The 14,105-nt window shown below is 45.0% G+C and overlaps 1 protein-coding gene across 1 annotated transcript; it reads left to right on the top strand.

Annotated features, from left to right (window-relative positions):
* Positions 1-9,964: 9,964 nt before the first annotated feature.
* Positions 9,965-11,486, top strand: LOC129598360 (acetylcholine receptor subunit alpha-type acr-16-like). Its single transcript, XM_055496228.1, has 5 exons — positions 9,965-10,291; positions 10,520-10,677; positions 10,754-10,929; positions 10,997-11,065; positions 11,145-11,486. Exons 1-5 carry the CDS (start codon positions 10,079-10,081, stop codon positions 11,348-11,350), a joined length of 822 nt encoding a protein of 273 aa, XP_055352203.1. The 5' UTR covers positions 9,965-10,078; the 3' UTR covers positions 11,351-11,486.
* The last annotated feature ends 2,619 nt before the right edge of the window (positions 11,487-14,105 follow it).

Raw genomic sequence — 14,105 nt, 5'->3', positions numbered from 1 at the left:
GCCAGACGATGTCGCCGGGCGCAAAGCAGTTCACAGGTACGCTGCTGCAGAGCGTGGCGTAGCTTATCAGCAACACGAGCTTGATCTGGGCTGGCACTCAGTCACGAAAGAACCGATCGTATCTGCAAACAGATACGATTTTGCCGGTAAGCGGAAAATTCGCTATACTGTTCTGCTGTAAACGTTGTGAAGAGTTTCTTGGCCGGCAGCAGACAGGCAGGCAAGTAAAAGGCAGGGCGGTACTGCACTCCACAAGCAGGCCATTATTTCCCACCGATGCCCATCAGCGTCCTGCGGGACACTAAGTACGTTGCGTACGGGCGCTTGACCAACTGCATGCGACGCGCCTTTATTTTTTGCGCATACTTTGCTACTAAAAATCGAAGAAGAACTCGGAAGCCGAAGCAAAATATCATCTTACCAGCAGAATTAGGAAACTTAAACCATTCTACCATACCGAGAGAACTGAGAAAATTAATAATTATTTGTCAATTTTGACCAGCGCTGTTGAAATGTGCACTGTATAACCGCCGGCCGCGCAGTTTACCTGAACACATCACACATGTGAGTCTGTGACAAGAAAAGTGCAATACTACATAGGTCCTCGTACGGTCGCTTAAAGTCTGTGGTGTAGATACTTCCTACAAATACTCTGAGGGAAATTAAAAGCGAGAATCGACGTTGAGTTATTTTGTATTGACTTGCTATTTAGTAACGACGCAGCGTCAAAACTTTACCATTTCCAGCTTGTAAAAAGGATGATTGATAATTTATATGTACATTGTACGACTTTAATTACATCGCGCATTACAAAAGTAACAAGAAAAACAATCACTGACATCATTGCCGTTCAGCTAATTTAAAGACAAAATACACATCTTCCTTCTCAACCGACTTATACTTGTATACAGCGATTCTTTGTACGACTGATACGAGTATATAGCGATACCGGCGTTGTGAGTTGACAATCTGCAGATGCGCAATTACGTGGTTATTTAACGGTCAACGTGCAAGCCAAGTCACACTGCGCCCGTCGGTGCCTTCGCCCGTCAGACGGCCGCCTCTGTGGTCGTTGGAGGACAGGGCACACTGCATACCCTCCCCTCCAACTCCTGATCCTCGTCGGCACTCGGCAGTACGGGCTGCCGATGACGCATGGAAGCCGCGTCGTATGCATCTGTTGCTCGCGGAAACCACTCTCCGGCGTAAATGCCTGTATAATCCGGATGACACCGCACGGATGCAACATTTATGGCCCGGCCCTGGGACGCCTCCCACGGGCCCGGAATGATGCGACCGTACGGCCCCATCGATCGAGCCGATAAAAATGTTTAATCAATATACGAGACGGTCGCAGCGGATTTCATGGTTGCATATATATATGTAACGGGCAGATTGCGCGGCCCGTCGGCCGTATTACACAACGCCGCACCTACAGTATATTCCACATCAGCCAGCCGCAAGTATGAGGCTGGATCCCTAATTACAGGCCTTTTCTTCAGTGCAGTGCAGTGGTAAGGAAACCGACTGTACCCGCAACAAGATACGACCATATAATTACCGGCGAGCAGCTAGCGTTACCAACTATGGCCGACCAGTTTCCGCGTACTTGCGATCATCCCTGAGCTGCAGCAGCAGCGACCGGAGCACCGGAAGTATGGCACATATGCTGATTTGGCTGATCGGTACATTTTTCGGCCCGGCCCGTTAGGAACAACGGGAAGTTGCGGGCCCGACCCTTCTTGGATTTCGTTAACTGAACTGATCAGACGCATCAGAGGGCAGATCTACTGTACACTGGTGCTCGAGAAGGTCGCGCAAGGCGCTTTTTCTTACACCGTTTTAGCATGGAAATTTAGTGTGATAATGCTGCGCGTGTATTGTATACCAACTCCTGAGAAGCAGCATGAACTTGATGGTTTATTTTATATAGTGTATAGGTATTAAATGCTTCTGTACATTATATCTATATGCAGAATGAGCTGTACAATACAACATACCGTAATTATCGAATTTGTGGCTCCCCCCGCAATAAGAGCCCCCCCTGAAATAAGCCCCCCTCCCCGATCCTGTTTGAGAAATAACGCCACCCCCCGAAATTACGCCCCAGGGGCCGTTATTAAATGTCAAGCGCTGCAAAATCATAAGTACACCGCAAATTTCTTCCTAACAATTATTGTAATTTGATGGGCAAATAGTAAACGGACATCAGCATAATATTGTGTTTGTTGAGAAACAGTTGCTTAGGTAAGAATAAGCTCCAAAATGTGTGTTCGCAAGGTCGTGTAGTTGGATAAACCGGTAACTATTGCGTTCAGTTCACTAGAACAGAATGCACAGTTGTTTGAAAATAATATAATGCCCCCTTCCAAAATATGCCGTTTGAAAAATAATGCCACCCCCCGAAATTACGCCCCCTCCCCGAAATAAGCCCCCCTCCGCCATATCCTTCGAACTATTTGCACCCCAGGGCCACAAATTCGATAATTACGGTAGTAACCTTAAAAGGGTTTTCTAACGCGCCCCATTTTAATTTATACATACACACCGTTGGTGTTGCAAGGCACAGTATATTACATGGACCGTGCACAATCTTTTTGTTAGTTTGTTAATATTAATAATGCAAAAAGCACAACCATTAATATATATAGTAGTTAATAATTTGTAGGAAGATACTATCAGTATCAGCTATTAACACTGGTATGATTTCCAGTGGCTGGAATGCGCATGTCAGATGTACTTATTTCAATAGCGTGATAACAATATCAAGATCTAATTACGGTTAAACGAAAATGCGCAGAAAGTGATTAGAGTCGCTTTCATACACGCCCCTATCTCGAAATTCGTATGACTGTACGAGTGATTACCTTCGCGCTGCTCTGTACTCCTGCAGAAATCTCATTCCTCTTTGGCTGCATTAAAATGTCACGAGGACCTCATAGCTAGACGCTTTAAAGGAAGAAATTTTAGGGACTTCCGGTGCGTGACGCAGGTGCCACCGCCCGGTGTGGCAACGTAATTCCTCACATTCTGGGAGGCTTCGCGAAGGTACATGTGCGAATGTATAAGTATGCTTCTTATGTATAAGTATCTGTACTTATCTGTACTTAGTAACTTACTTATGTATACGAGTATGATTTTTGTGTTACGTTGTAGTCAAGTTGCGCAGACATGAAAACTTAATGTGGTTCTATTCGCCTACTAGTATAGCCTGTATTCCAGGGGACTACCGTAGCCAAACATCTACGCTGTGCTCTGCTCCCGTTACGGTACACACGCCGTGCGAATCTGTATTTATTTATTGGATTAACACAGCTTAGCCAGTAGTCTCGGTACTGTACGAGTGAGTAAGTATAAAGATGCGGGCGTTGAGACAAATGTCGTCCTGTGCGGAGGGAGGAGCGTAAGCGTCTTCCTTCCTGCTCCCGGATATATATCCAGATCCCCTGGGATGCTTTGCAGGGAACGTGCTGCTACATCCGGGATAACACTGTAATATCAATAACGGCCGCTGTTGTACACCACGCTGATATGTCCGTCATGATATGGCTGGACGCTCGAAGCCAACCAACGGGAAAATGCAACGGCCGCCCAGCAAGTTGCTTATGTTGCATCGCCTCCGCCATTATATATGTCGCTGACAAGCAATGTGCCGGTGGATATATGGCGTATGCTGTCGGCTAATCTCTTTATTATTCGGCATGTTTTTCCTTCATAACTTTTTTCTTACTGCCTTTCACGTAGTAATGGGAATAACGCTGTCAGATCATGATAATTTAAAGCGGAGGGAAATCACGCACTTCCGGCGCTCGAAAACTTTCACTTTCGTGCACCCCCAAACACTTCTTTGCTTTGTTTTATGACATTCTGTAGCCAGATGATTTGTAGATCTTTACATTAGCGTGAAAACCCTTTGAGTGCGCGATATAACATCCGGTTCGGGAGTTATGGCTGTGAGAAAATTTGAGAAAGTTTAAATGCATTCCCGTGTACCAAAAGGCTCATTATAGGCCGATCTTCTTGAAATTTTGCCCATAAAAGCACGTAAGTGTGAAAATGGTTTTCACACTGAACCAAAGTTGCACCATCGTTTTCAAATTTTAAAATGAGTTTCCAAAATTTTAAAATTATGGGAAAGTACTATGGCCTAAAACTGGTTCACTTTCGACTTTGTGGCCATGTGTCGTTTACAGCAAGGTTTCAAGAATATCGGGTAATAACCAGACCTTTAGTGCACAACAATGCATTGAATCTTTTCGCCCATTTTAATACGCCATATCTCGGCAACCGGATGTTGCGTGCGCAAACGGTTTTCAGAACAATACGTACAAATCATTTAGCTTTAGAATGGCATAAATTTACATTACAAAAAAAGTGATTCGGAGTGCGCGAAAGCGAAAGTTTTAGTGCATGTACACCATTTCTGACACCATTTACCGGGCCGTTTTCCTTAAACTAAAAAACGTCCACATTTTAAAAGCGTCGGCAGCAACCTTTTGGGGTTTGCTATCCTTAAAATTAAAATATAAAACAGTCACCAATATTATGCATATTACAGTATATACGGTATTACAGTACTGTGTTAGTTAATTACAGTGATCAGTATTATCTAGACTTTACTCTGAACAGCGATGCAGGAGCTATGTAGATAAAAGTACTTATATCTATATATTGTACTCGTATAATATGGGAAGGTCGCCACATGTCCACTGCACCAGTTCGCGCAGTATTTGTGTACAATACCAATACGAGCGCGAACGCTGCTGGGATATCTGGATCTGAGCTGGAAGAACAGCCGGCTGACGTGGGAGCCTCACGCGCACCACAATATTACCCTCGTACACCTCCCGGCCGACCGTGTCTGGCTGCCCGACATAACGCTGTATAATAGGTCAGTATCTGTATTAGAGGACCGGTATCCGCCTTCTGACTGCGCATACGAACGATACGATCAACACGCCACGACGGGCGCATTCTGTATCCTCTGTTTTATTTGACTTTAGTGCATTCTTCATCAGCTACGATACGATTACGCGCAGTTCTGTTGTGTTCCCGGAAGAAAGAAAACTGGTCTCGGTGCACCGGACGGCACTGCCACGTGGATACCGCGCGTGGCCTTCCCGTTGAGCTGTAATAGCTCGCGGAACACAGCCGGTGATGAAGTTCACTGCGCTATCAAACTAGGTACAATTGCCGGTTTGCCGCTTCAATGTGGAGAATAAATGATAATAATTTCAATTAATTTGATCTTGGTTGAATGTAGCTTCGCGGATGTACGACGGTTCTCTGGTGGACTTTGTGGCGGACTTTGGCTACTTAACTCACAGAAGCGGTAGTGTATCTGTACACATACATATTGCTAACGAATGAAGCTGTATTGTACAGCAGAGTGTGTTGACCTTGCAGACTATTCTGATCTGCTACCCGCTACCGTCGCTCGGCCGCAACGTCCGCTACCTGCTACCCCCGTCCGTTGACATGACCTTTACCGCCAGAAGAGCAGCAGCATCACAACTGCGCCTGGCCTGGGCTGCTTTGATACTCACTTTCCTGCTAGTAATAATGCGCTAGTAGTAATGCCGTAATGCGCTTGGGCGTGCATAGTTACTTCGTTCTGCTAATATGTACATGTAGGTACGTATATCTATACTAAATACTGCCCGCTGGTGCAAGTAATCTGTGCAATACATAACGGCGCTACCAGCTCTGCACAGAATGTTGGCCTTGTAATGCGCTGTATGAGATTTAAGTGCCAACCCGCTATCTTGAAGAAACTACCAGAAAGATTTGTGCAAAATTTTGTAAAGATTTGTGGAGACACGTGCAGTACTTAGGTAGTAAGTAAAATGTAAGTGTAAGGTTCGTAAAGAGAATTTGGCTACATCTGGCTGCATTGAAAATCTTGAAATCTGATTTTACCGATAACTCCGCGAACCGCGATGTTGCGTGCACGGGGATGTATACAAACCATTCGGCTATAGTGTGTGGAAATCGATGCAGAAACAGGGTTGGGGAGAAAGTACTCGTGCGTCGACCGGAACTTTGTACCATGTACCGCTTTCTTAACGAATCACATGCACTGCCAGTAAGTGTACGTTCAAATAAATTTCTAATCTTCGCTCTATTCGCCTGTCGGCTTCTGTCACGCTGCGCTCCCTTCCATCGCGCAGTGCGCACCATGCCGTTCCACAATGGACGTAATCGGCCGCCGGCCGTTGGAAAAACGATTAATTTCAGATTTTTAATTTACGCTCTATAAGGGCGCCATTTTTGCTGAGCTGTAAGAATGCGTGCTTGCTTGTCTCTACATTCACCCATCGAATACTGTAATATATCACTATATATGCACACCGAAATGCTAACCGTATAATCAAGACTACAGATATGCACATTATTTGCAAAGCGATTAAAAAGTATCTGGAGAAATTAAATAAATTCACAAAAATATTAAACTGGGATAAATTAACTAATTGTGGATCAAGTGGTTAAACTGCGAAATTACGCCCGCAGAAAATTAAACCCCTGTGCGAAGTACCGTATATGGCGTTTTCCAGTGTTCGCCATTTTCCACAAAGCACACTTACTGTGTGTTACTGTATGTTGTGCTGCGCTGTTAGGACGGTGGCTGGCACCGGGCTACCGGCGGAAGTGCCGACACATATGCGAATGGATTGCGACCGAAGATAACGCGTGCAGAAACACATAATTACACAGTGCAGCGGAACTACTAGTAACAATACCCAGATTAGATCGGTTCTCTGACAACTGAACTTTGAACCAAGGATAAGCCCCGTGCTGTGGAACGATTTTCCAATTACTAAAAGACAATTTCTATCCGGTACCTAAAATCATTTTCAGAAGACCTAAGAAATTATATTATTATACCAGCTATTTTCTAGATTATTCCCAGATTTCGGAATTTAATTTAAAATTATCTTTCGTATTTCTGAAATTCAGTTACAAAATAATTATCATTTTTAAATTGCTTTTCTTGTTAATTTCCGATTTGTGTATTTTGTGGATTTTGAAATTAGTTTTCCCCAATTTTTTCCACATTCCCAAATTATTATTAGTTTTTATTCGAAACTTAATTTGCAATTTATTTCCAAAATTCAAAATCAAATTTATAGTTGGTAGTTAAAGACTGTAGCTTCCATATTGATTTCCCGAAAATTAATAAACTATTTTTGAATGAAAACAATGAATTTTTGGAGCGCAGTTAGTTTTCGAAATGATCAAATTGATATTTTTCTTACTGGATATTTTTTTTACGTTAAATCTTCTGTTTACTGTCTAAATTCTAAATGATTTCCAGCTCACCTGAACCTTTTGCAGTTAATTTCCGAATGATTTCCTGAAATATCAAAATAGTTCTGAGTTTTTCAGTAATTTGAGAAGCATTTCTATATTTTTAAATTTTAAAGTTTTTTCAAAAACATTCCAAAATAATTTTCAATTTAACTTCTGAAGTTGCAAATTATTTTGCAGATACTTCCTTTGTAGTGTTCGTTTCAAAATTTTATTCGGCAGGAGCAGGGGGATGCTGCGCGACACGCTGGGCTTGGTTGGTGTAATTGTGTCCCTGAGGCGTCCCGTTCACCGACTCGTTCGTGCTGATACAGACAGATAGTGCGGCCCCGGACCAGGCTCGCACTATGTATAGAACAAACAAGTGGGAAGATTCAGGATTAATTCTGTGTTTTTTGTAACCGGATTATTACCGGGCGCATGCAGGTCAACGAAACAGCCATGGCCACCGCCGGACCCGGCCGAGTCCGCTTGGAGCACAGCCCTGCTAGGAACTATCCCGGCCCGGGGGTGTCTTGCGAAATACATACCATCTGCGGCCCGTCACAGTGGACGATACTGGAGTCCAGTATTCAAGCGGCCGAAATATGCATTGGACGGGTCCAGTAACTGGACCCATCCAGTGCTTATTTCGGCCGCATGAACTCACGCAACGCTGGCTATTGCGGGAGACGGAGCTTGAGGTTTTGTCCAGGAATTACAACTACGAGCCGTACTCGTACCATTGACGCGATTCCGTGATGATTAGCATAACTGTGATGTGCAGGTCGGCTGGCCCTAGCTATTTTTGCGGCGCCAAAATGCTGCCTTGTTGTCAATTATGTACAAATTTATTTTGATCATTTTCGTGAAACCGCTTACTATCGACGATCTTGTACTGTACCAGTATGATATTATTAAAGCTTCAATATACATATGAAGGAAGATCTATAATATGTATAACTGCAAAAAAACCTGAGACACCGAGATCGGAAAAACCACAACCTAATCCAAAAAAACTGCAAACGCCATTAGATTCAGCCTGTTCAGAAAGTGTGTCACATGCATTTTATTTCTTAAAAAAATTTTTACACCCGTCCCACCGATGCCGGTTTCGGCACAACTGGCTTCGGTAAAGCCTTCCAGGTGAACTTGGGAATAATATAGCGGTGCCAGTTGCTTAACACATTTATGAAAGTACATATTAAGTATGTACTACCTTAAAACCTCTTCATAAAATTCAGGCACGGTTCCATGATGAACTTCCATCAGTTTCGTATGTTATACCGGGGTGAATTTCATAAAGAGAAACTGCCCCCAGGGGCGCTGCTATAATTTGGGGTGTGGGGGGTCGCAGTACATGTATTTTATAAATGCAACATTAAGGCAGTAGTAGCAAGAATCTGTAGTACATTACAAATTTGAATTACATTCGTACATACGAGTACATTGAAAAATACAAACTTCGTTTGGACTAGTTCATTAAAGTATGATTAGCACTTGAAGACTGATAAAATAAGAATATTCTGCTGAGATATACTTTTGCATAACTATAGTACAAAGTAATTACCATTTACACAAACAACGTTAATGTTGCTCCGTATTAGTCCAGGATGTTAAGATAACATCAGCCAGTTACGTGTATGCAACTGTTGTTCTGAATACTGTTCAGCGGTTTTCTACAATGGTTAAACTACATTCGGTTCCGCGGAAAGTGTATGTAAGGCTTATAAAGAGGTGAATGTTATAAAGAGAATCGCCCCTATGTTATAACATGCGAGCCAGTTCGGTTCCTTACAGGTTGAATGTTATAAAGAACTCAGAAGTGTACTTAATATAGAATTGTAATTTGTATGTAACGAGAGGTTTTACTGTGTAATAAATTTTGCAAACATGCTGAATTTTAATCGCCTGATTGCTGTTCAAATGTTCAATGTTCAAGTGCCTAAAAAAATCCAATTTCTGCACCATGTTTGAATTAGCCCAGGTTTCCAAGGAAACAAAACCAAACTGATAGGGCAGTGAGTCACCGAGCTACCACCAGCTGTCCAGTGCACAAAACGAAATCGCTAGGAGAGTGATGACCGAGCAGTGAATCTCTAGGTGAACAAAACCGCTAGGTGAATAAGTGACATGATGCATCTGCCCTTTATTTGGAGGGTATAACATGTACCTGCGTTGGTAGTAATTCAGTTCGTGTTTACTGCGGAATAGTAAGTAATGTGGTGGGCAAATCACAAAATGCCTTCATAATTATTTTGTTTAACAGGCGATCACTTACAAGTTGGTAAGTGGAATAACGCTGCAGTCAAGATGCCAGGGCATTGGGCAACAGTGCTGCTGGTTAAGTTGTGTGGACGAATATCCAGACTGATCATGAGGATTTACAGCGAAGGAATCTTGGACATCCGGCGCCGGAAACAATTACGACCGCCCGGGGTGGCAGCGTGAGGCGGTTTGTTTTTTATGGCTGTCCTTCAAATTACACTGGTTCCTAATTATGCCATGTCAGTTGTGAACAGCGATGCAGGTGCAGAAGCTAGATAAAAGCATATTATGGGAATGTCGCCAGTTGTACACTGCGCCACTTCGCGAGGTACGTTACATGTACGAGGAGTTACAAAGTGCACTGCATACAACTGTACGCAATGATCCCATAGCAGACAGCTGCCAGTCATCCCTGTAGTAATGCTCGAGAGTGTACACAACTGGCTAAAATACTTCTTGCCCGCTAACGCTGTCGTTAACGTTGTTGTTGAGTGTTGCTCTCGCTGATCATTCGCCCTGCGCAATGTATATCCGGCGTTTAGTAATATTTCTTTGCTGCAGCGCCGGACTAATTGGCCATCATAAAAATATCATCGCGGCCAGCTCGCTGAAGACGTCGGCCTTGGTGCGGCATCTTATCGCCGCCGCAGACGTCTATGTACCGCCCAACGCTGACCAGCCCGGTCAGCCGGTGACCATCAGCGTCCACCTGACTGCTACTGGCATACAACGTGAGGTCGGTGCAGTTACGCTGACCGACACATAAATTGTACTTGTTCGTCACAATCGTTTCATCCAGCACACGCGTCCAGTACCAATAGCAGCATCGCGCTGCGTTGGCTGCCAAACTGATTGAGTGTACGAGGACATGTACAGGGCTGCATATCTGCCTTTTTTCCGCTTGGACTGAATTATGGCGCAGGCATCCACGGTGTACTTGTTCAGTTGTTCGGTCTGGTTATAGCATGCTCTGCAGTCGGATTTGGTCGTACTGCTGGGATTTCTGGACCTGAACTGGAGGGACAGCCGGCTGACGTGGGACCCGCTGCAGCACCACAATATTTCCGTCGTGCACCTCCCGGCCGACCGCGTCTGGCTGCCCGACATTACGCTTTACAACAGGTTAGTATAGATTATTGGCGTCCGTCTTCCGAGTGTACATACGCACGATACGATCAACTGTTTTCGTTGCCTCTAGTGCATTCATTAACAGCTACGACCCGCGCAGTCGCGCTGTGTTCCCCGAAGAAAGACAGCTGGTCTCGGTGCATTCCGATGGTACTGTCACGTGGATCCCGCGCGTGACCTTCCCGCTGAGCTGTAATACAACGCAGAACACAGCCGCTGACGAAGTGCACTGCGCTATCAAACTCGGTACAGTTGCGGGTTTGCCGCTTGTGGAGAGTAAATAACTAATAATTTGGATAATGGTTGAGTGTAGCGTCGTGGATGTACGACGGTTCCCTGGTGGACTTTGTGACGGACTTTGACTACATAAGTCACCGAAGCGGTAACGTATCTGTTCGAATAATATTATATTGGTGATGAATGAAGCTGTATTGTGCAGCAGCGTGTGTTGACCTTTGCAGATTATTCTGATCTGTATTCCCAGCGTGTTACCCGCTACCGTATCGTCGCCAGCTCGGCAGTCCGCAACGTCCGCTACTATACCTGCTGCCCCGAGCCCTACCCGTCCGTTGACATGACCTTTACCGCCAGAAGAGCAGCAGCATCACAACTGCGCCTGGCCTGGGCGGCTTTGAGACTCAGTTTCCTGCTAATAATAATGCGCTAGTAGTATTGCGGTTGGACGGGCATAGCTGCAATATTTCGTTCTGCTGTTATACTCGTATGTACAATACTCTGTATATAAATACCTTACGTAGTAATGCTGTTGCCCGCTGCTTCAAATGATCTGCACAATACACAAAAGCGCTACCGGCTTTGCACAGAATGCTGGTCTTGTAATGCGCTGCATGATCAGATTCAGATGCAATCGCGGTATCTTAAAAAAACCACCAGATCGGTTGTTAATGAGATTTTTGGTACCAGTACATCTGTCTGGAGAATCCTACTTATGTACTTCAGTACCGATAACTCACCAATCGGACCTTGCAGGCACGCCAAACTATACAGATCTGTACAAACCATTCGGCTGTAATACGTGGAGAAAGTTCACGTGCGTCGACCCGAACTTTGTACCATGTACCGGTAGCCTTCGTAACGAATCCCATGCGCAGTCAGTCAGTGCAAACTCTCTACAAATTAAATTTCTAACCTTCCCTTCTACTCGTATCTTTGATTAAAGATAAGGTCTGCAGTAATAGTAGAACTAACGTTATGCGGACCACATCAGCTCTCTCACAAATCAACTTTGAACTAAGGATAAGCCTCGTGCTTTGATTACGGCGAGAGGAGAATAAGCGGCGGCGAAAATGCTGGAAAAGGCCAGAGATAGATTTATTTCTGTAACGCGGCCTTTGCTCGCCCGTCACGCAGCTTACAACACATGCCCAGAAAACATATTCCTACCCGTTAGCTAGGCGTGGCTTAAGACCACTTTATGTCGATATTATCTCCTCCATAAAAGCGCGAACTGTCAAGGTTAGCGGCTTGCTGGCCGGCTACTGCCATTTCCGTTTCGCTGCCAGTTGGTAAGATACAACCGTTACTTAAACGATGACATGTATTTCTACGGATTTTGCGCCGTCCGTAAAGGATAGTTAGCTAGCTAAGTGAAGTTAAATTCGTGGTAAATTCCATGTATTGCTTTGTTTCGAGTCGGCTCAGCCCACTTTCTTTGTTATGCCTGGCGAATACGCGGGAGTTGCCGCCGGCCGTGCACACGGCCCGATTGCCTTTTGCATTCTCTTCTGATCAGTCGTGTTGACGAGCTGCTGTATTATCATTCCGATGATTAGCCCTCTCCTGTTTTTCATTTACCACCCGCCCACCCTACATGGTGACCTTTGATGTTGTTGCTTTCGCAACTGTCCTGCGCGGATTTTGCGCCGTCCGTAATTATTGGATGCCGGGCAGCGTCAGCGTCGTCCTTTCGGCTAACGATCGCCAACGCCCGACGACACCGACCGCTGGCATAGTTCGACGGTGTCCGTTGTTTGGGCGATGTTCGGGGAGGATGGGCGTTCCGCTGCAGCTGGCTGGCAGTCAGCTCTCGGGCCGTCCGCCAGGGCGATCTGGGTGATCCCGGCTTCCGGCACGCATTCTCCACGGCGATACGTACGACCATTGGATAGGAGGCCCGCACGGCCGCATCATCGAAGGGCGCTAGCAGGCGTCCTAGGTCCTTTCATGATATGGCCGCACGGGCCCCGTCCCTGCTGCCGCGTCCGTTGGCGGGGAATCAGCCGGGTCAAAATGCAACGGCAGCCCAAGTCTAGCTGATTTCTCAGCCTCTAGTTCTACCTGTACATGTCCCTTACCACCGTCAGCTCATGGCTTATGGTATCGGTAAAATTAATATTCTTTGGGTTATAGCACAGAGCGATTACATTTCAGGTTTAATAATAATTTAAATCTGTTATTAAATAGCGTAGAATTAATTTCAGGACGGTAATGCGGTTTCCGTTTCGAGAACGGTAGGTTGTTCGAAAGAGCGAAGAAGAGTTATTTCATTTTTTCTAGTTTAAGTAGCTTCTAGTGAAGATTAGGTACGTATCCCGCGTTCCTTCCCCGACGGCCACCGCGAATGATAGTATCCGTCATCCCCTTCCAGAAGGCACTCTCCTGACTACGAGCAAGTACGGGATGTGGCGCCAGCACGATCGCATTATACAAGCTCCCTGGGACACTCCCCACGGTGCTGTTATTATGCGGCCGTAGCTGCCCACTGGCTACTGCGCGGGTCCACCACGTGGCGTCTAATCCGAATTGGCGGTGAACAGGGAGAAGGCTAGCTGTTTGATCTTGGACAATAATATCCATCGCGGCCGGTGTTGTTATGACTGATGATAATATATCGGTCATGATAATATGGGAAAACGAAACGGCCGCCCGCTGCTGCTTACCTAGCATCGCTTCCGCCACTGTACGTATATTATCTGTACCGACGTTATGTTCAACAGCAAAGTACTAGTACCGGTAGATGGCGCACGTTGCCCATCTAACGTCAGTCAAATTTTACTGAATGAAGACTTCACACTGAGCATTTATAACGAAGGAGAATCAGGAGCCGACAGAACAGGCACTGGGCTTATATACATACTTACAAGTTGCAGTTTACAGTGACTGTAATACAATATCTGTCTGTAGATAGATACTGTATATTATTCAGATGAGACTGTGTACAACTACAGTTTACACATTTAATACACTGGCGATGTATTGTACGTCTATGTACATTTTTGGCGCCAAATTTTAATGGCAACACAATGTCATTAGCCACTACCCACTAGGTAGTACACCTGCAAAGTGCAAATATAGATGTGTCTGCTGATGGACAATAATTGAAATGATTCAAATTTAAACAGCGAAGAGACAACCAAAATCGTTATTAGTATTCGTCATCTTCGGCCGCTGGAATTCATGTG

This window comes from Paramacrobiotus metropolitanus, unplaced genomic scaffold, assembly GCF_019649055.1.
Source record: "Paramacrobiotus metropolitanus isolate TYO unplaced genomic scaffold, Prichtersi_v1.0 Parri_scaffold0000120, whole genome shotgun sequence".
Taxonomy (NCBI): Eukaryota; Metazoa; Tardigrada; class Eutardigrada; order Parachela; family Macrobiotidae; genus Paramacrobiotus; species Paramacrobiotus metropolitanus.
The sequence above is the reverse complement of the archived record's forward strand: the minus strand, read 5'-3'. Positions and strand labels throughout refer to the sequence as shown.

Excerpts from the sequence above, each read along its gene's own strand:
- LOC129598360 (XM_055496228.1), top strand. The coding sequence starts at position 10,079 with ATGTATATCCGGCGTTTAGTAATATTTCTTTGCTGCAGCGCCGGACTA. Across the intron at positions 10,930-10,996 it reads GCACTGCGCTATCAAACTCG|CGTCGTGGATGTACGACGGT; the intron begins GTACAGTTGCGG and ends GGTTGAGTGTAG. Across the intron at positions 11,066-11,144 it reads CTACATAAGTCACCGAAGCG|ATTATTCTGATCTGTATTCC; the intron begins GTAACGTATCTG and ends TGACCTTTGCAG.